At 36.0% G+C, this 27,926-nt stretch overlaps 3 protein-coding genes across 3 annotated transcripts; 2 read left to right on the forward strand and 1 right to left on the reverse strand.

The window, feature by feature from the left end:
• Positions 1-4,594: 4,594 nt before the first annotated feature.
• Positions 4,595-6,959, forward strand: LOC113753771 (transcription factor HHO5-like). Its single transcript, XM_027298011.1, has 5 exons — positions 4,595-4,972; positions 5,088-5,335; positions 5,427-5,808; positions 6,289-6,365; positions 6,462-6,959. The coding sequence occupies exons 1-5, from the start codon at positions 4,753-4,755 to the stop codon at positions 6,726-6,728; spliced, it is 1,194 nt and encodes a 397-aa protein (XP_027153812.1). The 5' UTR covers positions 4,595-4,752; the 3' UTR covers positions 6,729-6,959.
• A 3,884-nt stretch (positions 6,960-10,843) lies between these two features.
• On the reverse strand, positions 10,844-13,292 carry LOC113753772 (LOB domain-containing protein 36). The gene is made up of 2 exons (XM_027298012.1): positions 13,250-13,292; positions 10,844-11,855 (listed from the first exon to the last, which is right to left on the reverse strand). Exon 2 carries the CDS (start codon positions 11,813-11,815, stop codon positions 10,844-10,846), a length of 972 nt encoding a protein of 323 aa, XP_027153813.1. The 5' UTR covers positions 11,816-11,855; positions 13,250-13,292.
• A 10,384-nt stretch (positions 13,293-23,676) lies between these two features.
• LOC113754228 (50S ribosomal protein L25) lies at positions 23,677-27,191 on the forward strand. Its single transcript, XM_027298591.1, has 3 exons — positions 23,677-24,100; positions 24,296-24,425; positions 26,323-27,191. The coding sequence occupies exons 1-3, from the start codon at positions 23,717-23,719 to the stop codon at positions 26,541-26,543; spliced, it is 735 nt and encodes a 244-aa protein (XP_027154392.1). The 5' UTR covers positions 23,677-23,716; the 3' UTR covers positions 26,544-27,191.
• The last annotated feature ends 735 nt before the right edge of the window (positions 27,192-27,926 follow it).

A 27,926-nucleotide genomic window follows, 5' to 3' on the forward strand; every position in this document is an offset into this window, starting at 1 on the left:
TATTGAAAATGTGGAATGCACTGTAAATTGAAAAATGAATCGAGACACGTAGAAACACACAGATTTGTAGTCGGTAAGCCACAAACAATAGATGAATGATCAAACGAGTTAGCATGCCTAAAGGTATGTTACAACGAGGAACCAACTATTTATATGGTTGCAATTACTTTGTCAAAAAATAATGAGAAAAATCCCATGAAGAAATGAACAATAACAGGGACAAGTGGGTGGGGGGATGGCAAAAGGTTGCCGTCTCCTACCCAAGAAAAGATAGATCACCTGAACCAGGTTAGAATCAAATCTCAAGCGGGCAAATTAAAAAAAAAAAAAAGAAAAGAAAAAGGGCATCCCCTACTCAATTACTGTCGATGCCATTATTGATTGCTTGGTACGAGGCGAATGGATGTCGTTGGAAAGAAAACACACAAGTAGTGGAATCCCATACCCTTCCGCTCGATTCCCCCAGTCGTTTTCAAGGAGAGATTTCACGATCGTAGCTGTGTGGTGGTGGCATTTGAATAGACAGCAATCTTGGCCTGGGTTACAAACACAAATTCGACCCAAAAAGGTCAACAAGTTAATTTGCACCGCCCATGGTTGAGCAGCTTTTGAGATCAAATGTACTACCAGCAGTATTTTTGCCTTTAGTTAGAGAGACCAGACGAGTAACGTACCCTTCTCTACTTTTGTGCTTTATAATGTTTCATCCGCGTCTGCCTGTGCACAAATGGCAATGGGCATATGTACTTTGCTTGTTCCGTTGGTATGCAAATATACTTTAATTTATTACGGCGATTAACTATTTTTGTCTGTCGGGTAACTGTGTACTAATTTAGCACTCAAAAAGAGTAATGAGTGGAGCTTGCTTACTCCGTGGAAAAACATCCTTTTTGTTTTTTGAGCTCCGTTTGAATTAGCTATTTTTGGGGGTATTTTTGAAAAAATTTACTGTAGCAGAATTTTTAGATTATATTTTGGGATATTTTTAGAAAATATTTTTGGATATTTAAGAGTAGAAGAGTTTCTAGTATATATTTTGAGATATTTTTTAAAATTTTAAAAAAATTTAAACTAATTTTTATATTACCTTTTAGAGTACTTTTTAAAAATTTTATTGTATTTAAAAAATTAATTTTTGAAAAACACTCCCATCCTCCATTATACAAACACAATTCGGGTGCTTCTGTGCACCACGTGCCGCTATCATATAGCTGGCCTAAATCCTTTTTGAAGGCAGAAGAAAAAAAAAATTTTGCGTTGCATAGGAGATTATTTGAAATATTATTGAAAATAATTATTGTAACACTTGTTGTTGTGATACATATGATATGATGATGTATATGAAATTTTTTTTTTTTAAAAAAATACAGTGAATAAAAAGATTAAAAAAAAGTTAAAAATTAATATTTGTAATGCAAGCAAAAAATTTTTGAGCAGCTGTCCAAATGGTTAAGGGAGCGATACAAGTGACCATGGCCCCGTCTTCCTTATCCAGACAGCAGCAGATATGAGAGATGCGGGCAAGCGAGCTTTCGACCATCAAATATGGTAGGCTCCACATCCAACCTAGTTTGAACAATTGATTCACAACTCAAAATTGATGGTAGAAAAACAAATTTTCTTTCATTGTTTCCGAGTGGTGCAATTGAGCGTAGGATTAATTGAAGAAACGACTTTTGCTTATATTATATCACACAAGCTGAGATTCTACGCCACATTCATCCGTAGAAATTTCAGAATCGTTTTTATAATCATCTAATTATCTCCATTTGCCACATTTATCCGTAGAAATCCCAGAAGTTCTGATCCTCCTTTCTCCTCTCTGTTACAGTCATTAAGTACTTCTCATCGGTTTGTGACATCTTTTCATGTCTTCATCCATGGACCTTTTACTCACAAAACTTAGTAAAGAAACCATTTCTCGAAATGTTTGAATGGTAAATGAGACCTACCAATGACTAGCATCGATCAAATGTCTGTCCTCTACTTCGGGATGGCATCTTGGTTGCCGATTAGAGAGGCCTAATAATGTCCAAGATAATAAACACAATCTCTCAATCCACAAACCAGAATCCTTATCCCGTTTGTGGTTGCGGATTAGGATCAGAACCCTATAAAATATCCTCTTCTACTTATTTTATTTTATTTTAGTTTTGCGCTCTCATTTTTCGGACGTCACTTCTGCTTTTGTACATCATATGAGTTTGTTTGGATAGAGAGAATTTGGTTTGCAAAATTTATCCTCACAAATCCCAATCACCTTTTTATCTTCCCAATCACCTTTTTATCTCACATACATCACATCACAAAAAATGCTACATTTTCCTTAAATTATGTGGCTTAAATTATGTGGCACAGCCACGCCACGGATTCGAAACGGACGAAAGAGAATGAACTCTGAAGAGGAATCTAAAGAACAGCTCTCATCCAAAAAGGGAGTTGCTCAGCAAACCACGTGTCATTATGTGAGTAGATGTGATGAGCGTTAAGGTGGTACGCGATGACTGATGAGAGATTCTTGTGTGCTGGTTTGGGAGGTCTGATCCGCAAGGACCACGCACCCCACATTACATATAATATCATATTACAAGGAGCAGGAGAATTTGGGGACAGATGGCGTGCTAATCATGTTTTACTTACTTGCATTATTAGCATTTAGGTAGAATTTAACTGAAAAGGGTTCTGCAAATACTTAGCTTTGCCACGGGAATCTTTCTTGCTAGGATAGGAATAGGATCCCCTTAGTTGTATTCTACTACAACTACTACTATTTTCAGTATTTTGAATGAATGGAATGCTTCTTCAGGGATTATCTCCTCCCTCTTTTTCCTCCCTTTCAAGCCAAACTGGTAAAGTAAAAATAAACGTAAACCGGGTTTCCTTTCTTTCTTTCTTTTTTTTTAAAAAAAAGAAAAATTAGAACATTTATGTTGTCGTGTATGCATCGACGCGTACTTATTTAATATACGCGCATGTTTGTAATTTTAATAAATGTACTTTAAATGTTAATTTTTTGAAAAGATAAAGGTGCGTATCTTTACATTATTATAATTATGAGGTAGTTGGGATGATTTAGATGCGCTGACAAGTATACTATATATTTAAAAAAAAATTCATGTTATGCAAGAGTGTGCGGATATCATTTTCCGCTTATAAATGCGATCTTCTCAATTTTAGGGCATTAAAATGGCCGAGATTTACTTACCATTGTGGAAAAGGAAAAAAAAAATTTGATTCATTGAATATTCAACAAATCACAGAGCCGAATATGTAAATAAATCTTTTTCACCAGTCACTTTATTAATGTTTTGTTGGTCTGGCTTCATAATTTTGATTATAAAAGCAGTCACCGTCGGGTCCACGTTGTTAATGTCCCCTTCGATTCACATTTAGGGCTAAATATTTGAAGAAGTTGACCACAACTCTTGATATCTTCCTAATTTTTATTTGTCTGTCGTTGAAGAAGAGCCACTCTGACTAGAGATTATTGAAGATTTATTTATACGCATTACTTATCTGTCCTCCACATAAATGTAAATTTATAAGCTGAACCACAATTAGCAAAGAGTAATTAATGGTTATTCTACTTATATTTGCTATCCAAATGCGCTATTCAACATCAATTGGCATTTTTTGTTCAAACATTGATGAACAACGATTTTCTTTTGGGTTTGTTCGAGTGGGAAAAATAAATGTACAAAATTTCTTTTACCAAAAAAAAAAAACCTCAAAATCCTAAAGAAGCTGATTATATTCATGGATCTCGAATACAATTCCAAAATCCAACACTGCACACAGCTTGGCAGATCCCAAAAAAAAAAAAAAAAAAAAAAGCAAATTGCATGGCTTGGTTACCTTTGACAATCAACTATGAAGTCAGCCACCCCTAATAAAAAGACTGATTTTTTTTTAGGTAAAAAGACTGAATTACCCTGGTCATCAAGAATCTTAGACAATTCTTAGATTGTAATTTGACAATCGTCCCATGACTTATCAACTACAAAGTCGGCCACCCCTAATAAAAAGACTGATTTTTAAGGTAAAAAGACTGAATTACCCTGGTAACCAAGAATCTTAGACTATGCTTAGATTGTAATTTTCTAACAACAAATTTCTACACTTTCTATGAACATATTTTCTAATTATCATTTCAGCTCATATATATTAAATTGTTATAATATATTTTTTTACAAAAATTTGAAAAAACATTAATTCATACGGGACCTAAGGAGGCAAAATTTCCTCCTTTATATAATATCAGAAAAAGTCCTACCCCCACTCACTAAGAAATGGTAGAAAAATGTATAGAAAATCTGTACAAAGTCAACATGATTCCACCTTTTCTTTTCTTTTTCTTTTTCTTTTTTTTTTTTTGAAACGTGAAATTTGACTGAGCCAAACTAATCGCGTTCAGCTGAGGGTTAAGTTTAGTTGAGTTTCACGGAGACGCTCAAAATATGCGACGCCCCGAATGTGAAAAATCAGGGAATCTTTTCTTTTTGTTCCAAAGGCACATTTTCCGACTTTATCATTCCCTTTCCATATTTACCCTTTCTTTCCCATTTCAGCGACCAACCGTGCTATTTAACTCAATCCCAATCCTCCTCCTTGTCACCATGCATTTTAGTTCTATATTCTATCTTGACAATGTTAGATAGAAATCACAACAGAAAACATCCGAACTCATCTAGAGATTAGAAGAAAAGAAACCCATTAGAGATTTTTTTTTTTTTCTTTTACGTGAGTGGGAAAATGAAGTTCGATTCAAAGGAATTAAGGCTGCTGGATTTAAACTCAAGTGGTTTTGTTCCAAAGTCCATTTCAGATTTGCAAGCAGAAGTTTCAATGATCCCCGATATTCCCCTGAAGTTGTCCAAACTAAACGACTATGTCTGTGTTTTGGAGCAAGAAATGAAAAAGATCGATGGTTTCAGACGTGAACTCCCCCTCTGCATGCTCCTCTTGAACGATGGTATGCCCCGTTTTTTCTCAACTCCTTTTTTTCCCCTTTTTTCGGCTTGAAAAGAAAAAAGGGATATGGTGTTAACTTTACTGTATACATTTTTTCAATTTCATCTGGTCTACAGCTATTTGGAAATTGAAGGAGGAGGTGGTAAAGTTGAAGAAGAGAGAGGTGGAGACAGTTGTGATGGAAGAATTCATGCCTCTAAAAGGTAATTCAGATCGTGAAGATGAAAGACCCAAAAGAAAGTCAGCTGATTGGACTGACAAGAAGACTTGGATGAGCTCTGCTCAGCTTTGGACCACTCCCATCCAATATGAAAACGGTTTTGATACTGTCAAAATTCAAGACGCCTTTTTTCTCCATCAAGCCGTAAGTTTTTTGTCATTTTTTTTCCCTGAACATTTTAGGTAACCTTATTGATTCTTCTTCACTTGTTTTATATTTATTTTGCTGATTCCAGAGGCATCAAGAGCGGAGTGATGGAGCAGCAAGGTGGAGCCTATCTGATCAGGCACGGAGTTTCAACAAGAAGTTGGGAGGGGCCTTTTTGCCTTTCAAGAAGCCAGGTGGTGCTGTGGTGACGAAGACAGAGGTGGAGGAGGAGGATTACCCGCTAAATGGGCTGTCTTTGTCAATGCCAGCACTGGCTGAGGTGGGCTCAGATGATCTTACGAATTCAAAAGGCAAACATGTTGGTGTTGCCAGTGATGATGGTACTGTTGTGCTATCAGAGGGTGGTAGTTCATCCCAGACGACGCAGGGCAAGAAACAGAGGCGGTGTTGGTCGCATGATTTGCATCAAAATTTTGTTAAAGCCCTCTTCGAACTTGGAGGTGCACAAGGTATCCAAAAATTTCACTGCCTTCTGGGATTTTTGTTTTTGTTCCTGCTGTCTCTTCTGGAATTAAGTTACTCCTATTCAACTTTCATTCCAACGGGAGTAAATACTATCTGAATCTTTTGTGGGTCTACGAGGGCTTGCGAATTTTTCAGTTCAGGTGTCCGAGAATCTGACATAATTTATCCTGAACGGGTGTCTGAGTAACGACATTGGTTTTTTTTTTTTTTGGGTATCTTTTTCTTTTCCCTCGTCCTCCATCGGTTTCCAATTGACTTTTTTGAATCGAGTTTGGAATAGAATAGCAAATAAATTTGTATTCATGAACAAGGAGGCATTGATCTGAGGATTTGCGAGCGCAAAATGCCTTCTTTCTCTAAAACTTCCCTGCCCTGTTCCAATCTGCATTTGCTACATTCGGGAAATTGCTGTACCATGTCGTGAATTTAGAACCATCTACCTGATATGTTCATCCAATTCGCAGCTGCCACCCCAAAGCACATAAGAGAAATCATGCAAGTGGATGGCCTGACCAATGATGAAGTGAAAAGCCATTTGCAGGTGAGTTTTCAATCTGCATGCAAAGCTTCCTATAACTATCTGGCTTTGTTTTGGTGAATGCCACGCAATGACGTGGAACTTGGTCCGAATTTGCAGAAATACAGGCTTCATATCCGAAAGCTGATGCCAAGCTCCTCAACAAGTGCGTCGCCAAATTACGAGTGGCTGAGAAGGGGAGAACGCAGTTATTTACGAAAGCCAAGCGCCAAGCAGTCTGCTTCTCCTGAAGGGCCTTTGCATTTAGCAGGCGGCGGCTCAGCTAAAGGGGCGTCAGTTACTGGCGGTGAAAGCATGGAAGAGGAAGAGGATCGGAGATCGGAAAGCTGCAGTTGGAAGGATCGTCATCAGAAGCCAACAGATTAATTGCGTGCCGAGGGCCCTGAATTTTGCAGATAGAAAAAAAAAAAAAAAAAAAAAAGGAGAACCAAATAATTTACTGAAAATTACAGTAGTGAAGTCGCTGAGATTTTGTCTCATCTCAGAGATAGGACTTTTCGGCAATTTTTAGCATTTTTAGTTTTCATACAGAATCTTCTAAATCTTATTCTGTTACGATGACATATCAATCAATCAATGATAGCCTCCCGTAATGGAAATAAACAAGCCTTTGTTCTTCTGAATTTCTTTTTTTTTTTTAAAAAAAAAAACGTTTACTATAGTTTCACGTATTCAGGCTGCTCCCCCTGATAATATAATTAAGGTTCTGTAATCACAGTTTTTTTTTTTTTTTTTTTCGGAATAGGTTTCAGCTCAAAATAAAAAAAAAAAAAATGAAAAGAAACAATTGTAGAATGGGTCTGCTGATAATAGGCCCAAAAACTATAACCCACAACAAGAAGTCAGAGGATGTATAGGGTGGGTGACAACGTGGGCTACAGAGCTCAGCTGGCCTGGATTTGAGAAGATTACAACCTTTCCAGCAATAATGATAATGATTAATGAGCTCTCGTTCTAATTCCCACAAGAAAGAACACTACTACTTTCTCGTTAGGAAGGAGGTAAACTCATGGCTTGACTCCAGTCAGGAAATCCCCTATGACTTTGAAAGAGCTTCTGGGCCAAAGATACTTTAATATTCACTTCCAATTTTTAATCTCATTCACCCATCTTTTGTACTACTACGCCCACATCATTTTGAAGACAATAATAATAATGTTTTAAGTTGCAAAAAGAAAAAATTTTAAAAAATATAAAAGTGAGGTTTTTTTAAAAAAAAAAAAAAATCTCTCTCATAGTAAAAATATGGGGATAAGTAAGATTATCACGTGACAACTGGGGGATTGATATTATTATTATTATGGATGGACGAGCACATTATTCTGTTTCTGTGGACAATATAAAGTTATGGTGGTTTCGTACAGGGAAGAAGCATTTGCAACCAGAACCATCCCGTCCGAGCGGACGTTTGAAAGGTGGCTATTTTCTTCGACTCGGTAATGCTCGTGGTCCAATCAATCAAGTAGCATGAGGTATGGACACGGCTTTTTTTTTTTTTTTTTTTTGATTGAGTGAATGTCAACCAACCATAACCGAAATGCTAGCAGTAATTCTTTTCTTTGAAAAGAACGAGGGAAAAAAAAAAAAAGAGCAACGTACTCCTCTATATATACCTCATCGAAATGAACAGCGCTAAGATCATTGAAGTCTTTGAAATTATTACTAAATGTGTTTTTTTTTTTTTTTACATTTTTGTCGTCGTTTCATGCGTTTCCTTGGTGTCGCATCCTAAATGGCAAGAAACATCTGGGTGCTCAGAAAATGATGTATCAGTAGTGGTACGATCTTTGAGTTAATTCTCTGGTGTAATTCAAACAAAAAAGAGGAAAAAAATGATTGCGACGGAATGCGATCTATTACCAGATACTTTGATTTGGGCAGCAGCAAATTGGGGCAAGAATCCAATCCACCTATCAAATTAGGACAAGAATCCAATCCAAGACCCACCTACCAGAATCTCAAATTTCAAAATGATTAACCTTATTGTTATTCATTTAAAGAAGAGAAAAGAAAAAAAAAAAAGAAAAGAGAATGTGAAAAACTTAGACGGTAGTAGAATGTGAATAATACTCTATCCAGGAGAATAATCGGAAAGGCACTCATACAACAGCGGTAGAGTGCGTTTTGCAGCGGAAATTGAGAGATGAGGCATTATATTATCTTACTGTCTAATACGACTCTTAACTGTCAGCCTCAGCCTCTTAACTTAATGTAGCAAAGAGTTTAAACTTAAAAAGTGCACTCAAGAAACAGCTTTCGGCACTTTGCTTGCTACACCCAAGTTTAAGAAATAGATTACTCGTCTTTCACCAATTGCCTCGTTCATTACTCCTCCGTATCCCAATACCATCAATTTTTTAAGTACCCAAGTCAACGCTAGTGTATATATATATATGCTGATCAGAATAATACATTTTTAATAAAAGAAAAACAAAAAAAGGGAATTCTGACTCAGGTAACAGGTTTTGATTTGGGACTCCTTAATCACCGTGTTTAGACTTAGAGACGCAGGAAGCTGTTTTTCTGGGGGTGGGTGCTGGGCAGAGGGGGAAGTCAACTTAAAACTTCGAGGGAGGATTACTTCGTCAGACCATCACCAATGAGAGCGTGACATCGAAACTTTAATCCACTACTGGTTTCTTAGAGAAGACGAGTTCACGTGCAGACGGGCGTCGAAGTCTCCTAAGCTTCATAGGTTTCGCTATTAATGACCCTATTCCCTTCGTCATACCTTAATAATAGTAGTCTTTTTTTTTCCTCTCCCCTGCACAATTAAAAACATAATTAATTTTGTTAGAAAAATAAATATAACTTACTATTTTTCTAGAATATTGTTACATATTAATATTAAGAATATGACTATTTTTCAAAAGCCATTACTACGTACACAGCCTCAAAAATTTCTGATCGAATCGACCATCCTCCATATTGAAGACGAGGAGATGATGATGTTTGTCGTAGAAACTTGTAAACATATAGAACAGATGCTTCAAAAATTCATCAACAAACAAAGCCACCTTTGGGCAACAAGAAAAGAGGAAAATAGAAAACTCCATTTCCATCACATGAAGAAGACCAGTCTCGTCTCGACAACCTTCTCGGGATGAACAAAAAATTGCCTCAAAAAAAATTAAAGTGTTATACTACTCTACGCTACTTACTCTCTGTAAAATTCACAAGAAAGAAACTCCTACATTTTTTTAATATGTGCCTCCAATAATATCTTCTCGAAGCTTCCAAAAAAGTGAAATTTTACAGGAAGAACCATAACCAAAAAAAAAAAAAAAAAAAAAATGAAGAAGAAGAAGTTAGTTACGACTTTCGCTCTTATATGATTCTCTTCCACCCTCCACAGCATGCACTCTCTCTCTCCTTTGTGCGATTGTTTACAGCAAAAATGACCTGTAAAAAATGACACCCAAAAAGAGTTAGAGCTCGAAAACTTTGATGCAATTCGAGAAGAAATTGACAAATCAAATAATCAAGGAGAAAAGCAAGGGGCAAATAAATTGCTTGCTTTGAAAAAGGGAACACATCTGATTTTTTATTTATTTACTTATTTGGCCCCCCGCGAATATTTAACATTTACTCTTAAAAGATCGAGCTGCTTAAGTATTACTACTATGAGTTAGGTAGAAGCTGCTTATAGTGGAAGAAAGAAGAAGTTCACTTTTATTTTTTGTTTGTTTGTTGATATTCAACGTTAGAGTGCTGCAAGCTGATCATACACAACCGTTTCAATTTTGCACGTTAGTGTAAGAAGTTCTTTCACGCAAATTCCCTGAGCTGATGATCATTAGATATGGTCAACACAAACAAAAAATTAATTAATAAAAAAAAAAATTGAAAGTATGCCCACACAAGTCATGGAGATCTAAGCATCCAATCAACTTTTGCGGTTCATTCAGATCAATTAGAGAAAACGAGGATGATACTTTCTTCAAAAAAGAAAAAATATACATATTTATTTATTTTTGTGTAAGTTAAAAAAAAAAACCAATAAAAAAAAAAAAAACTTTGGCAAGTCATGGGAGAAGTTGATTTTACCTAGAATAGATTGAGAGAATTAATAACTCCACTGATTTAAAGTCTTGGGGGTGACTCCAAAATTAGATATCAGCCAAAGGAGAAAATGAGGAACATAAATGACAACAGACAGTAAATAACAGGCAAGGCAAGGGATATTATTAATGAATGTGACTTCTAATCATGGCTATGAAAACGCCAATAATTCTCCAAACGAATCCCTACTGCATGCACAGTCAGTAAATTCTTCTTTCGTTTCAAGAAACTCTAGTTAGTTATGTAAGTGCAAGCAGCAGACAGCCTAATTCCTAAAGCATCGCATGATTAGATAAGAGCGAAACAAAGAGATGCTAGCAATCTAGGAAAGTAGGAGAAGGTAGTTACCTACCAGGAAGAAAATTTGGTGCAAGAACTAAGCTAGAGAAAGCATTTTGAGACTTTTGGGAACAAGCATATCAACAGGAAGGACCAACGCTCCTGCCCTCCTCACTCTTGGCTCTCTGTGGATGTTGCTGCTGGGCAGCTTGAGGCTGGTGATGAGACTGCTGCAGTGGCAGCTGCTGTTGAAGCATCAGTTGAGACTGAAGCTGAAACTGATTATGGTGGTGATGGTGGGAATGGGAATGCTCCGGAGGCAGCTGCTGCTGCTGCTGTTGAGAAATCTGATGATAAGGGACGGCTTCATATGAGCCCAAAGCCAAGGATGGGGACATTGCAGCACCACAACTCATGGTATTGAAGGCCGTAGCAGCTGCCGGTCCAGCCCCTTCAAACCCACTGTTAAACCTCATAAGCTCCTGCGGTGGTGGCTGCTGCTGTTGCTGCTGCTCATATGCTCTAAACATCTCCTGATCCCTGGCTGCAACTGCAGCTGCATATTGCTGTGCCTCGTAAATTTGCTGTTGCTGTTGCTGCTGCTGCTGCTGCTGAGCATCGCGGATAATCAATGGACCACCATGCGGAGCCGCCACACCTGTTGGCAACCCCATCATCGGCTGCATAGCATAAGGCATCACTGTAGATGCCGAGGGGTTATTAGGATGCTGTTGCATGAAACCCGGGTGCTGAAAAAGTGGCAACATGGCGGAGGGCCCGATATAGGTAGCTAATTCCTTCTTTGCATTGTTTAAATCATGTTGGACTTGCTTCAGCTTCTGTTGGAGGATGGAGATTAGGCCTACACAGCCATAGACGGGATCTCGGAGTCTGTACTCAGCCTCATAGGCAAGCGAATTAACTGCGTCTTCTCGCTGACCAGTGCCAAGTTCATTGAGAAGCTTGGCAACATTGCTTGCTCCAAAGACCCTGTGGACATTGATAAATTTCTGGGGTTGGTCTGGCGGAAAATAGGGTGCAAATACACACTCTTGAGTGCATTTCCGCCGGAGGCATTTGCATGCTGCGCACGGAGAATTTGATGAGGACATGTTCTTCCTCTTCTTCCTCAACAGCAAAGTGTTATTATCACTGAACATTAATTCCACTAACATCAATGACTTTTCTGAGTCATCTATGACAAAGCTAGCTAAATGAATGACTTCTTTGGATAAATTCTGGAAAAAACTAACATTTATACAACTGTAGATGTAAACAAAGCGAGAGTGTGTGTTCTTGTTATTGACTCAAATGACAATGGATTTTTAACTAACCATATTTGCACACACTTGTACAGACTGCAGAAATATTTTATGAAAAGAATATATAGGAATCAGCAAAGTTTCAATTACCTATTAAATAGAAACAACTGGAAATTAAAAGGGCTAGCAAATCTAAGCACAGAAGTCAAAATAATGATTCTAAAATACAGATTTCTTTCTCTTTTCATAAAATCAAGGCAGTAAATTCACAAGGAAAAAGTCAGAAGGGAAAACTATTGTACCACAGTTTATATGACTTTGTTTTTAGTATCGTAAAAGTACATTCAATTACCCACAATGGCTTTCCCAGTTGCGGTGAAATTTTAAGGTAGGAGTGAAAACATTGGAGCAAAAGTTGACAAATGGAAATTTTTGCTGGACCATGGTTCCCTTGCTCTTTCATATCAACTAAATCCCCTTTTTTCCCTACTAGACACAAAAATGCAATCTTTTCTTTAAGAAAAATAATTTGAATTGGGTTCAAGTTCAAACCCAGAAGCTGAATAATAAGCATTACTAATTTGGAAAACCTATATCAGAACCCTTGAAAACAATCTGCTTTACTTTACGATGGGACTGGAAGAAACAAGGTTTTGGGCATGAGATTGTGATGATCATCATCCGAACTCGAATTAAATAAAAGCCCATCGAATGCATACAAATACAATTTATTATTATTTTTTTAAAAAAAAAAAAAGAGGACGTATATATTTGGCTTTTACTTTGATTTTTCTTTTTAACCAATACTGCACATCACATTTCAGAACACAGAATGACCTCTTTTCCGTCTTAACCCCAATAAAACAGATGGACATAATCATCAGATAAAGATAAAAGAAAAACCTTACGGGTTTTTGGAGAAGGGAAGAAAATGGAAAAGACCCAATTGATATGAAAGTTAAAGAACCGAATTGGATTAACACCCCAAAGAAAATTCTTGATTATCTTGACTCTTCTAAAAGAAGGAACAGTTTCATTCCGTTTCATCCATTCCCTCTGGACAAACTTTCTCCATCAACTTGGAATGCAAGAAACTCAATGGTCTATCAATCATGACACTAACAAAACAAATGAATCAATAAATAATCAAGCGTAAACTTTCCTTAACAAAGAATCCAAACGTCAAGATCTTTCCTTATCTAACCAAACCTCCCCGCTCCCAACTCACCGTAGCCAGACAAAACCCACAGATTCCCCAAAAAAATAAAATAAAGTAAAACTCACCTGCAATTTTTATCTCAAGAAAATAAAAGTTTCTCCAGATCAATATCTTCAACCCTTTCTCTCTCCTTGCAACTCATACCATCTGACCACGTAGAAACTATTCAACACGTTGGAAGCCCAACAGAGCGAGAAGAAATGATGAAAGAAGTGACGTCGTTCGCTCAGGAAGAATGCAGAAGAAGTCGGTTGGGAATGCAGAAGAAGAAATGAATGGGACCTGGGCTCGTCGGAGAGAGTGGAGGTCGTGGTGGTTAGGGTTGTAGTGCAAAAACGCTGGATCCGATCTTCAAAAATTTTTTTTTTTCCAGGATCCCAATATATAAAGATAGCAAGGTATCATATAACACTCCAAAAAAAAAGAAAAAAGAAAAAAGAAAAAAAATGAAAAAGAAGTTGGAGAGAGACAGAGTGTGAATAAATGAGACAAAAGGAATAAACGATATTCGGAATGCAAAGTTTGAAAGGTTTAATGGGTAAAGTCAGTAGCACTTGGCATGTTTTTTTAATGCAGTCCTCACCATTATTTTTATTTTAGTTTAGATCCTCGCTTGTGTCAAACTTAACATTTTGACCTTTTGTATTTTTTCTGATTTTTCAAGCGCCTTTGCAACCAATTGAACTACGGCTTATTGTGACTTTCGTGTTGAATTCTTCTCATTTCAATTCCACCGAAACAATTAACACATTACTCATTCCTTTTTTTTATTATTATTTTAGCAAATGTTTTCTCTTGCAAATTTGCAAATTTTGTTGTTTTGAAGAGATTGTGTAATCTCACACTTTAACAAATTCAAGTTTAAAAAAAAAAAAAAAAAAAAAAAACCACGTCTCAAAAGCTTAGAGGGTTGGCTGTATTATTCTTTTTTCTTCATTGTCAAAACAAGTACATCAATTAGGAAGATTATTATCCAATTTTGGCTAATACCATCCATCCGTTATTGGAATATGAGAATCTTAAAGATTACAATTCATCCATGGTTGCTTATAATACGTGTATTTTTTTTCTTGGTAATATGCAAAGTTTATGAACCCTTGTCATGAATTAATCATTTTTTAATAGAAGGTTATTTTTCAAATTCTTTCTCTCTTTTTATTTCTTTTCTTCTTTTCATTTCTATGCAAATACTATGTCTCGAATTGTTTTTAAACAAACAAATGAAGTGGCAAAAACATAATGTCAATCACTATGCAACAAAACCACACCAAAATATAGGTTGAAGTTAGTAGTGTCTTTTGACCAAGTATATCCAGTACTGCTTCATAGGTGATGGGAAACTTGCAAATTAACATTTTGTGTGGCAATGCCTAGTCATAATTACATTTAAACACCAATCATTAATTGATGGTGATTAATTAAATATGTTTAAAACTATGGAATGTGACTTATAGATATAGATGAATTCAAAGACATAGGTTACCATTCATCAATTAGTAGTACTTGTTATCTATAAACTAATCTTAGATTTGTCAACAAAAAGGAGAAAAAACTACACTTTTAAATTTAATTTTTTGGCTGTATTAGTTTTCCTCTTAAAGGTTTATTATTTCTTTCTATTTGCATTATATGAATATAGAGTTAATATTGGGTCATAATACAAGGGAAATTTGAAAGAATCTTATGTAAAGTTCAAGTATAAGATTAATTATTTGATCACTACATTGTATTATGTTATCTAAGTTCCAAATTTTTTTTATAAGTTATTGGGCGATAGGCAATCATAAAATTTGTTGAGACGATATTATTAAAAAAAAAATGCAAAATATAGCTTTTTGTTTGTTGTTAAGCCTTGAAAATATATGTGAAGAATTTTAGAAAACTCAATTTTGGTTTTAATTTAGGTATATCATACTCCTAGATAGATTGAGAAAATTTACCAGATGAAGTTTAACATATTTAAAACTAAGGTATATAACAAAAAAATATTTTTAATTTTTTGTGGGGGCAAAAGTTTAAATCTAATAAAAATACTTAATATTTTAAGATGAAAAAACCTAATTTATCTAGAATTGTGCTGTGCCCTCCGTTGTTCTCTATGCTTATACTTAATTTCACTTTTTAAATGCATACTTGAAAGAATAACATGAATGAGTTCAATTAGTTAAATACAACATGCAATCTAATCTAAACAAAATTCGTGTTTCATACAGTACTATTGTGTGTGTCAATATATATATATATATATATAAGCAAGTTAGATGCTTGACATGTATACCATCTATTCAAATTTTCAAATTCTCTATTTTTAATATATATGAATTTATCTTGATATTCATTTGTCTTTTCATTTTTTTGACAAGTATCCAAAATTTGTTATGTCAGATTGGTATTAGTATGACACAATAACTACATGGATTACAACAAACATGATAGCAGATTATCGTGTTATCCTTTCGGTTGGTTGGCATGCAATACCAATTCAACGCTTGAAAAGTTCTAAACTTGCTATAAATTTATTTCGGGATAGAATATTCTCCTACTGCATGCACCATTTTGATTTTATTATTCTTATACTTGCGTTGGTGATTTATCTATGATTTTCATCAACTTGTAACTATACTTTGTTTGAGTAGCAATGTCAATTTTACCCAGGATCTTAGTCTTCCATGAACGCTTTTTTTTTTTTTCCCAAAAAATCAAAAAAGTTAGAAAAGAAAAGAAAAGAAAAATCTCAGAGTGCCTAGTGCTCATGTAAACAATAGGTTTGTTTGGATTGAGTATTATTTCCCCAATTTTATTTGCTTACATCATCATTACAATTTTCAATATATCTTTTTATCTTCCCAATTACCTTTTTATTACACATACATCACATCACAAAAAGTGCTACAATAGAAATATCCCAAATAATTTACAATCCAAACAAACCCTTAATATCAATAGGAGATTAACTCTCTATGGCTCATTAGATTAGGTCATTTCGTAAAAAGTGAGATTCGTTGCCATGGAGGACTCAAACTCCCCGCTGTCAGATTCAATCTTGGATCTGACAGTTAGAGATAAGAAATAATGTATAGAGGGTTAAGAGGTTAAAAAAGAAAAAAATGAAATTAAAAAAAATTAGTTTAAGTGGAATGGGTTAGACGGTACAATAGAAGAGATTGTGAATGTGAGGTTTCATATTCGAACCGCTCAATTACACTTTAAAAAATAAAAGAAAAGTGAAATTGGTTATCTACGGGGGATCTTGTATGATTATGAAATAAAAATGATTTGATACAAGGTCATTATTAAGCCGTCCAATTCCGCACAAGTTACTAGCCAGGGACCTTCTGGTTTGGGCCACGGTGTCACTAACCCGAACCAGTTGTGCCGCCATGCATGGAAGCTCGAAGACCAAATGCGGTGGTTTTGGGGCTTTCAGGGCACCGGGGTCTAAAGACATTAATTAACCCAATTTGCTGTCAAAATGTCATCGAAGTGACAAATGTGACGTATCATAAACCATCCACTGAGAGGCTGCGCACCAAAACCCCATACCATTTATGACTTTCCACATTTTGACCATTGGCTACTACGACTTAAATTTCACTTTTACGGAATTACGATTGCAATAGCTCATCCCTTTGCGCCATTTCACATGGCATTTTCCTCAAAATACATTCTCCAATAATAATACTAAAACTTATTTCATAGGCAAAATAGCAATGCTCTTAGTTTTCGCACATTAGTCAGTATGATCTCCCGAAGCCAATCGTTAAAGGGAGGAGCCAATACCCATAGTCAATGATGCAAGAAAAAAAAGCAAAAGAAAAATTAAATTAAAAAAAAAAAAAGAAACAGAGGGAAAGAGAAGAAGGATGAGAACTTCTACAATTGCAACTACAGTTCATGACTTTTTTTTTAACCATAATTAACGTCGTTCTATATATATATATAGTTTAAGTAGTACATAAAGGTGCTATGGTTGTGTTTATATTTTGACTCCGTATGGATTAAATATTATTGAGAATGTTTTTGAAAAATTTTGTTTAGATTATATTTTTCTGAACTTTTTGTAGAAAAATTATTGTAACGATTTAATATTGGGAAAATGGCCAAATTCGTCCCTAAACTTTTTTTAAATGTTGATTTAATCCCTAATTTTTGTTTTCGGCCAATTTGATCCCTAAACTTATATTATGATTTCAATTAAGGATTTTTACGGCGGCGCAACCAGAAAAATCGATCAAACTCCTTATTAACCAATTAAACAGGGGTATTTTAGGAACTTTAGATATCTCATCCCTCTTTTCATTAATATCCACCGCTTGCCACCCATCTATTCTTCTTTCATCCCACCTCTCTTTACCCTCCCTCTATCATGTCAGTAATTATGCCTGCCATTCCTAGTGTTTGCCTGGTTCATATTCAATCCATTGTGGCATGACTTCTTCACGCTTTATTCATCACCGAACAATTAAAAGTTTTGAAATCCCATTTACCGACCTTCTCTTCGGGGGATTGGGGATTGTGGGAAGTGGGAACCATTTGCCATCAAGTTAGCTTAAGTCGTTGGTTAAGCAACAAAATTCCATCTCGAAGGAATCCAATCGCAATAACTAGTTTTTCTCGTCTCAGAATGATCAAACAGGGAAACAAATGATGATTAAGGAAAATAATGGATAAATGTAATCCAACAATTTGTCCATTTAGATTATAGGATTTGAAGGAAAGATCTAATGAACGAGTTAATTGGAAACACATAACTCAAATAAGAGTTCTGCCTTTTTTTTATTACTTTGGCAAAAGAAGAAATTGCCACAAAACACTTGCGTACAGTTTTGGGACAGAGTGCGCCTGCCGGAACAAACCTCCCCCCCTCCCCACAAACACAAAAAAAACAAAACAAAACTCCCAATTCCAATTACTTCTCCAAAAATATTACCAACCAAAAGAAAAAACGGGGGAAAAATGAGAGTAAAAGTAAAGTAGTAGCTGCTGCTCCACGTACCAGTAGAAAAAGGGCCTGAAAAATCAGCTAAGCATTAGATCTAGGAGAGTGATACTGGTGACTTTCTTATCGCAAGATTTTTTGAAATTAATTGCTTGGCCCGCTATTTAGCAATCGGATCCAGCCAAGAAGCTGACTTGTTTCTCTTTGTTATGATTTTTTTTTTTTTTGTCTTTTTCCCTCGCTAAGACCAGGCAAACACTAGGAATGGTTTTTTTCCCTCGCCTACCTGCCACTCGTCTCCTCCTTCTCTCAGTCCACCTCTCTTTCCCCTCTCTCTATCATGTCAGTAATCACCAGGCTAAGAACATGCAAACAATAGAGGGAGGGAAAATAGAAGAATGCGGGAGGGAAAAGAAATGTGGGGTGAGAGAAGAAGGAGGAGATGGGTGGCAGACGGTGGAGGTTGATAATAGAGGGAGGAGATATCTAAAATTTCTAAAATACCCATGTTTAATTGGTTAATAAGGAGTTTGATCGATTTTTCTGATTGCGCCACGGTAAAAATCCTTAATTGAAACTATACTATAAGTTTAGGGATCAAATTGGCCGAAAACAAAAATTAAGGATTAAATCGACATTAAAAAAAAGTTTAGGGACGAATTTGACCATTTTTTCTTTAATATTTATGAGGTAAAAAAGTAATTGAAAAATATATCCATAAAAAATATAACAATTTTTTTAAAAAAAATTACAATCCAAACACACACTTAACATAGCGTGTATACAAAAAATTTGTTCTCTTAACCATGTATCAATGTAGACTTGCCACTTACATGGTCGCTTCTATGGTGGAAAGTAGGTTGACCTGCCCACCGTAGGCACAAAGAGTGCTAGAAGGACAGCTCAGCACAAGCATCTCTATCCATGTTTTTGGGGCCCAATTGAGAGAAGGTGACCGGCAAAGCCTATTATCATCTGAAGGAGCTAAGAGCAGATACTAATATAAATTGGGTTGGGTGGTTAAATAAATTAGTGAAACCATAGATGCTATACTGGAATAACAATAATAGCAAAAGACCCTATAAGTGTAAATTTTGATTTTTACTTTATTATCAATTGCATTTTTTGCTTGCTTGTTTCAATGGATTTGCTATCATTAGATAATCCTATCACAACAAAATCTTTTAATTCAACACTTACTTTTAAGTGTACATTTTGATTTTTACTATGATTTGATTATCCTTATCATTAGATCATTTTAATATTTAAAAATTCTCAAATTTTGGCACTAATTTACTGGTCAAATTTGTGATTTATAGTTTGTCATATCCAGTACAACTAGTTGCAGAGTTAGAATTTAAATTCATAACCATCTAGTTATTTTAATAGTTCAAACGTTCAATTTTTGAAATTTTGTATTATGTGATTTATGTTTATGATTATTTTATCTACAATCTCAATTCTATTTTCTTGGTGTATTATGTTAATTATATTTATAATTACTCATCTACAAATTTGATATCGATTTGAAAGTTACCATGTTTCGTATAAGATTACTTATCTAATTTCTAAATTAAAATTAAAATCTACCAAGTCAATTATGTCACGATTCTGGTTTTTTGTAACACTATGTTAATTATGTTTCTAAGTATTCATCTACAATTTTGATTCCAATTAAAAAATCACTATCTATGAGGACTTAGTTAGAGGGATCGCTGTTAGTATAAACTTTTTAATATCATTTTCTAAACTTTCAATTTTATCCTTAGGGAAAAACTTTTAATTTTTGCTCTAATTGCTTAATCACATTTTGCCAATATAACTACCCTAAGTATTGTAATTACCAAATTACTATAACCTTATGAACCAAAATTTTTCAATAAATTATTGTGAAAAATAAAATTTTTATAAAATTAATTCCTTTTAATTATTTATGTATATAATTACTCATCTACGCGAACTAACAATTAAATTTAATCCTTAAGATTGGAGTACACATAAATACATTTATGGGCTTTTAACTTACCAAAATTGCCCTTTAAATACATTTATGGCCTGGGAGCTGCTCCCCAGCTGATGCCAATTTTTGGGTGCAAACAAGTGCCCATATGTTGTCGAGGAGCTTGCTTTTTATTTCTCATTGAAATAGAAGGGAACCACATAATCAACCACTTCTACCCACCTGGTGTCCAGTAGTTCATTTAATAGCTAGCTCTTGCCCAGCCCCGCAATGATGTCTTGGCCAAATTTCGTTTGCTCTTCCTACCATGCACAGATGCAGGGACGGAGCCAGAAATTTATTTTTGGGGGGGCCGAAGTGTATTAAAAATTTTTTTTTGTGACGAAATAAATATATTTAATAAGTAAAATTTAGAATCAATAATTATAAAAATAATAAAAACATATAATTATATGGAGAATGATTAAAAATGGTAGCTCTGCAGGGAGGATCTGGATATGTTCGAGGGGTACGATATCAGAATGTGAGAGTAGATGACGTTTCAAATCCCATTATCATTGACCAATTCTACTGTGATTCGCCGACGCCTTGCCAGAACCAGGTATGATTCACCCTCTAGCTTCATGGTTTTCCAGAATAGCTGGTTAATTGGGAACCAGACGGACTTTGTATTTTCTGCTCTCTTTGGTGAATAAACTCTGAATGATACTAAAATTCGACCAAAAAAAAAAAAAGTGCAGGCAATTGTTTATCTACTCATCCTTAAAATATCCTGACAACGACTTTTTATATCCAGAGTTCTGCAGTTGAAATAAGTGAAATCATGTACAAGAACATTAGCGGGACTTCCAAAAGCAAAAACGCCATGAAATTTGCATGCAGCGACACGGTTCCTTGCAGCCACATTGTGCTGAACAACATCAACCTAGAATCTAGGGATGGTACCGTAGAGACTTATTGCAACTCTGCCATAGGGTTTGGGTATGGATACGTGCAACCCTCTGCGGAATGTCTGACCTCATCAGACAAAGAAAAAATCATCAAGCAGGAACCTGAGCTTGCTCTCTGCGGAATGGCTGGGCTGGCCGTCGGAATCCCCTATATATAGGGGATTTTCCGGCGGCTTGGGGGGGCTTAAGCCCCCACCAGCCCCCCATAAATCCGTGGCTGCACAGATGAGTCAGCTTTCCACCATAGACGGAACCCCACTTACATTACACCTGTACCTCCTAGCTAGCTACGAGAAGAAGCACTGCTGTAGTTAAATTTGGGACCCAGGGTGAGGGAACAAAAAGGAACAACTGAGGTTTGGAGTAATGGTTGGAGGGCGACGGGTGAGACCCAGGCAAAATGTAGTGAAGTACTGATATCCGGACGACTGCCCCACTGCCGTGCCTGGCCCCTGACCCGGAGGCAGAGCGCGGTAGGCCCGTGTCTGTGTCAGTGAGCAATTGCTTCTTCCTGCACGGCCTCTCACATTTCATTGAATGTGCCAGTGTTTTAACCCTTCCGCAAATTACATTTTTCTCTTAGTCACGTGTTCAAATTACCCTTTAGTATTTCTTTTCGGTTTTTTTTTTCTCTTTAGAACTCAAAAAATAGCAAGCCATGAAAATTGCAGCATTTTTCATGCTAGCTGCTATTTCTATGTATTTTTTTATTTATTCATTTCTTAATCTTCCATCCCTCTCTACGGCATTTTCACTCCAACTGTCATCAGACACATAATTGAAATTTCGAGTCTCACAATGTAATAACTATTCTATTCATGTATGTCGTATTATATTAATTAGGAGTTTAGGCCCGCCAACTAATAGAGCTTGAGATCGATCAAGAAACATAAACATAAGCAATGGAACTTGATTTTTATGCGTGCTCTAGAATTCTCCATTAATTACCAACTAGACAACGTGTCCGTGCTACTAGTGCATTTCATTTTGAGGCCCTCCACGGAAATAATGCAAGAAATTATGGTGAGCATCGAATTACTGAACATAAAATTCTAGATACAAGGCGAGTTTTCCTTGCCATACTATTGGATTCTGGAATTTTCATATAAAGTTGGAAGGCGGTGGCTCATGCATGCACGGCTGACTAGTCAGCCGGAGGAATTAGTATCGGTGTCACATACATGCATGTGCAACCAATGCATGTACTCCCTGGTCTTGCAAAAAGAATTGTTTGGATTGTGAATTATTAGAGATATTTTTAATGTAGCACTTTTTGTGATGTGATGTATGTGAGATAAAAAGGTAATTGGAAAGGTAAAAAGGTGTATTGGAAATTGTAATGATGATGTAAGCAAATAAATTTGGGGAAATAAAGCCCAATCCAAACAAACCTCTGCAAGGGGGGTTGTTTTATTAAGTATTAAGCTCGTCATTAGAATTTCCACACCACCTAATGCCATGATTCACGAACATAATTCTCAAAATTATTTTCATACTATTTTCCTATATCACATTCTTATAAGTAATGACAAATTTAATGCCAAAAGTCATAACAACGTGTTTAGGCATCCCAAACCTAAATATAAGGAGACTACATTGTGACTGTTCTGGGAGTCGTGGAAAGTGGTGGCTTTCTCATTGGTCCATAGTGAGTAGTAGTTTTGTGCAATTTTTGTTATAATAGTAGCATTTCCGTTTCTTTTATTTTTGAGTATTTGGAAAAAAACAACAACAACAACAGCTTAGTAGTGGCAATTTTCTTGTTCATATCCGTTTGGATTTTTCTTTTTATTTTTTTTTTAAAAAAACAAGTTTTTCAAATACAATATTACAGTAACACAAATTAAAACAAGTCAAAAAAAAATCTTTAAAAAAAGTTTTTTTATATACACTGGTACAGTGAAAATTTTCAGAAACACAAAAAAAAAATAGGTCATCCAAACTTGAAAAAGTGACCATGCAGTAGTGCACATAAAAATAATTCCTGAATGAATGATGTTTTTAGTTGATGCCTCCCTTACATTGCCGTTACTTCCCCCCCCCCCCAAATTCAATCTGACCCTGGAGGGGATAAAAAAGAATTAATGAAGCGGCGTTAGAAGATAAGAGATCCATTAGGACCCAATTTTAATGTTTCTCCACCCAACATATGTCTAATACTATTAAAACGCAATCTTACCCATTGAATGATTGATTTAAGGTTGACTTGACCACATCCTATTCAAATCACTTTGTCAACGAATTAAACAAGGTATAATTACAATTTCATGTTCTTTAACCTTCCAAAGTTAGAGTCACAACAACGAGGGGGTTTCATATTTTCCATCTGAGAGTACCAAGTTACTCGAGTTTGATCCGACAAATACAGTTTTGCCTGCTCGTCTATGACAAAATCAATACAGTAAGCTATTACTACCAGTATACAACAAGCCTTTTATTTCAAGTCGCATAAGAATTCAAAAATTAGAATTACTGCACTTGACGATCCAACCACCACACTTTTCCGTTGCATTTAGACGCCCAAAAGCCCCTTAATATTTACGGTCCAGTTGGTTTACCGAGCCACATTTAAGCCCATACATTTACAAGTTCAGCCCAAAGGCTTAAACCCCTTGAAGACAATCTACAACAATCAACCCTACATTCCAGTCATTACTGAATCTTTCAGCATTTCCGCAATACAATGTCCACGTGGTGGCGCGCGGCTGCCGGAAGCCTCAAAAGAGCGGCGGAGACTCCCAAACTCCGATCTTACCATACCATCCAAGCCATTCCAAGAGAGGTCACAGGAAGCAGAGGCTCCGCCAGAGACAGGGCCGAAGGCCGCATCCCGGCCGTCGTATTCTCTCAGAGCTACATCCAAACGAAGCCGGGCGATCCCACGTCCGTTTCTCCTTCGTCATCCGTCTCCAGAAAACGCCTCCTCACCACCGAGAAGAAGCAGATTAAAGCTATTCTTAACTCTGTGCAGCTCCCTTTCTTTTATTCAACCACATTTCCGCTCCAAATCCGGGCCGGGTCGGGTTCTTCTACTCTGATTGACTCCGGCAGAGTGCTTCCCATCAAGGCAAGTATGCGCTGCGTCACGCAGGAATCCCCATTTTTTTTAATTCAATTTGGCGGACAAATGATTGGTCAGGCCGCCGATCAGTGTGTTTTAAGTGGTAGTAGTAGCTCAGAGTGCAGGTGGTAGGACATGCTAATAATTGTGTTGTATTGCAAAAATGGACATTGTGCTAATTCCTTGAGTATTTGATTATAGATTCATAGAAATGAAGAGACAGGGGAGATAATGAACTTGGTGTTTGCATGGGCCGAGGATGGAAAGGAAATAAAGGTGGATGTGCCCCTCGTCTTTAAAGGGGAAGATGTTTGTCCCGGGATTCAAAAAGGTCCATTTTTCTTTGCTACGCATTCTGTTATTTTTCTTCACATTTCTTTCTTTATATTTTTTTTTCCAATTTTCACATTTAACATGTTGAGAATTTGCTATTTATGGGAGGATTTTAGTTAGAAACGGAAAAGAGAGGATTATTGTAGCATTTGTGAAACGATTAGTGTCAAGGTGATTTAGTTGCGCATTAGCTGATTGAGATGGCTCATGGCAGCTTCGATTGGTGACGCCCAAAAATTTGTAGTGCAAATGTAAAAACTAAACGTTAGTTTGTTGCTTTTACCTTTTATGAGCTTATCCTTTTCTTTTCCTTCTTAATGCTACACTTGGCTGAAATTTTTCTGTAATTTGAGGATGGGTGAGCTATAAATTGTGAAATCTTTTAGGCTTAGTTCGTGAAGAAGAGAAGAGAAGAGATAACTTGAAAGCTTTCTTTAGGCTTTTGCGAGTTTTGGAAAGAAAACAAATGACTATGGACAAATTAGGTTTTGAGAGGTTGTTCTCTATCATTTGACAGAATTTAGTACCATTTTTATCTGTTTCTACCCATTTCTCTTCTTCATTGGAGGGAGTTCTTTTTCAGACTATTAAACTTTCTAATTATTCTTATTTTGCTTTTGACCTGAAACTCACAAAGAGCTTTTATGTTTAGCAGCTTGCTCTTCTTTTTCTGTCCAACTATTTCCATCTCAATATGGCTTCTGTATTTTAATCAATTGAACTCTTTTCAAATCTGTTTATGGATTTCGAAGATGAGGACTTACAGATTGACCAGCTTTATGATTTGATAGGAGCTTAAGGTGAACATAGAGGAGAAGTCACTTTTCTATTGGTTGGCTTATGCTAATTCTCCCAATGGGGTATGTTTGCAGGAGGAGTGTATAGAAACTGGAGGAAGTAAACAAGGGTGATTGCTGTGAAGCTAAACTAAGTTATCTTATTGAGGAATGGTTTAAACTTTTTAGTTTCTATTCTAAATGAGATGCATGCCGTAGCTAGGACTAGGCATTACTTTATGGGCTCAAAAGATATGGTCGTCCATTATCGACTATTCTTAGGTGCCTTTCCTCTGAGGTTGTGCTATTGCATCAAACCCCGCTTAATCCTTTCAGGAAAAGTTTAAAAGGAGCATTTGGTGTAATATCATCACTCATCATTTAATTTTGTTTATGTCTGTCAGAATGCGAGTGGTAATATTTGTGTGTCTTCTAGAATCACCATGTATGACCAGGGTCCATGATAAATAGGTGCTGCTAATGGTTGTACTTGGTCCTACTATTTTACTCCTATTCTTTTGCTCCTTCTGAGATATCTTGGTGATTGTATATCTAGAATATGGTATGTTTTCTGTTGTTATGTTTTGACTTGATTTTCACTACTATTTGTTAGATTTCTGCTTCATTATGGCAAACCCACTCGCCATTGAGATTAATGGTGTAGGTTTTTGCCGACCTGGTCGAAATCAAATGCGTTAGAATTTAGATGAAGAAATGTTTTGGTCTTTATCTTGTCATATTAAACATATAGAATTTGTCTTGTCGATGCTTTGAAAGAATGGACTTCATTGTATGTGCCTATTGTTTTGACCATTTTTCAACTTGATAAATTCCAGCATCATTACTTTGAAATATCCAGAAATGGGAAAGGCAAATATTTCTTGACCAATTTGATTAGTTGTTACTGTCTTTCTGTTTTAGAAATTGATAAGGGGACCAAAATTTTGATGCCTGTGGAATTAGGCACCTATCTCTTTCATCTGGTTTTGAATGTTGAAAATTTGTAGTTCTACTCTTTCTTGCAAATGGTTGTTAAACTTTCTTGCACGTCATTAACTCCTGTGAGATAATCGTGACACTTGAGTGAATTTCTGCTCTTTCTTTTCTCTGTAAAAGCAGGAGGTTATCTACATATTGTGAGGGGGAGTCTAAGATATTTATGCCCAGCTGAGCACATCCCTCCAAAGATCGAGGTGGATGTAAGTAAACTAGATATTGAAGATAAAGTACTGATGCATGAGATTGATGTTCATCCAACCTTGAAGCTTCTGAGTAAGAATGAGGCGATGCCTGTATGTAAGATTTTGGCTTCAAAGATGCAAGACTCGGAGAGTGCATAGTAGGCAAAGCATGAAATCCCCAGGCTTGCTGTGTTGACTTTCGCTTAGAATGCTCAATGAACACACACACACACACACACAGAGACGAGTCAGAATGCTCAATTTTATTCTGGATGTATGCATTGGTGGGTTCCTACTTGGATGTTCAGTGTTGGTGAATTGCTCGTGTAATATTTCAGCTGGATAGCAATTGCAGAGGCTTTTAGTTCATCTACGAAGAATGGTTGTTGAGACAGTTGGAAGAAAATTGAAAAAACGACTGATATGTTCTAGTTGTATGGTGTTAATCCCCTGATTAGCACCCCGACAACCAATGAAAATTTTTGCATCTCTACATACAACATTTGTCTTTCCTAGTGCATTTGGAGGCATGTCAAGTTTGGCTAATGTGTCAAGCATAGGAATGAAACTTTCTAGAATGGAGTGCCTGATGATGTACTAGATTATTGGGCTTCTATGTTGATAAGATGGACACTTTCTAGATTGGAGTGCTTGATAATATGCTTGGTTAGTGGGCTTCTTCTATGTTGATAAGGTGGACTGTGTCCATGAGACCCAGTCTGTTGGCGGCAGTTTTGATTGGCGGACTGCTTTTGTGCGACTTGGAAGAATGCGTACTTAATCGCCACACGGGCGCATTAAAACTCAGAATCCATCAATTAATCCATCAATTAATAAATGTTGCTTGTAGGTCTTCTAACGACACAAGTACATGAGGTCATAACTTGGTCTCTGACTAATAGGACCCAAGGTTGCGTAGCTGTCCATATATCAAATAAAATTCTCGATTGTACTTGAAATTTGAAATGGTAAGAAGCCTTGACCTCAATTCTCAATTCAAGACTGAATTTCCTTTTGTCAACTTCTAGATCAAACAATTGTAAATTTTGAATATTTCATGTGTAGCAGATTAAGGTTGAATATTCCTTTTTATGTAGTAACATGTTCGTGTTTGGATAAGATTTTTGGACAGATAAAGAATGATCACTAGTGACTACTCTTAAGGTCAAATTTTCAAATTTTGACAATTGATTTTAATTTTGTAAAATTGATTTTGTAGAATTGATTTTTAATTAGTCAGAGTAACTCATGCGTTCTTATTTATAATTAAAAAGGCTAATTTAATAGTTGTATCGGTGTTCTTAAAAAAGTTGAAAAGCTAATTTTGATAAGAAAAATACTAAATTGCCCTCATGTACTACATAAGTGACTTTTGTGTTGATTAAATAGTTTTTTATATAATTAATTATTTTTATGCAGATTAATGTTGGATAAGAAAAAGAAGAAGGAGACAAAGATGAATCTAGAGATGGGGTTGCGAATACAAGAAAATGGGGACCGGCATATGATAAAAAAAAAATATGTGCATAACCTTAAGGTAGT

The sequence above is a fragment of the Coffea eugenioides genome, chromosome 11 (genome assembly GCF_003713205.1).
Source record: "Coffea eugenioides isolate CCC68of chromosome 11, Ceug_1.0, whole genome shotgun sequence".
NCBI lineage: Eukaryota > Viridiplantae > Streptophyta > Magnoliopsida > Gentianales > Rubiaceae > Coffea > Coffea eugenioides.

Bases quoted from the DNA above. Each gene is read 5' to 3' on its own strand.
- LOC113754228 (XM_027298591.1), top strand. From the start codon at position 23,717: ATGTCCACGTGGTGGCGCGCGGCTGCCGGAAGCCTCAAAAGAGCGGCG. The intron at 24,101-24,295 runs GCAAGTATGCGC...ATTTGATTATAG, and splicing joins GCAGAGTGCTTCCCATCAAG to ATTCATAGAAATGAAGAGAC. The intron at 24,426-26,322 runs GTCCATTTTTCT...CTGTAAAAGCAG, and splicing joins TTGTCCCGGGATTCAAAAAG to GAGGTTATCTACATATTGTG.
- LOC113753771 (XM_027298011.1), top strand. From the start codon at position 4,753: ATGAAGTTCGATTCAAAGGAATTAAGGCTGCTGGATTTAAACTCAAGT. The intron at 4,973-5,087 runs GTATGCCCCGTT...TCTGGTCTACAG, and splicing joins CATGCTCCTCTTGAACGATG to CTATTTGGAAATTGAAGGAG. The intron at 5,809-6,288 runs GTATCCAAAAAT...TCCAATTCGCAG, and splicing joins CGAACTTGGAGGTGCACAAG to CTGCCACCCCAAAGCACATA.
- LOC113753772 (XM_027298012.1), bottom strand. From the start codon at position 11,815: ATGTCCTCATCAAATTCTCCGTGCGCAGCATGCAAATGCCTCCGGCGG.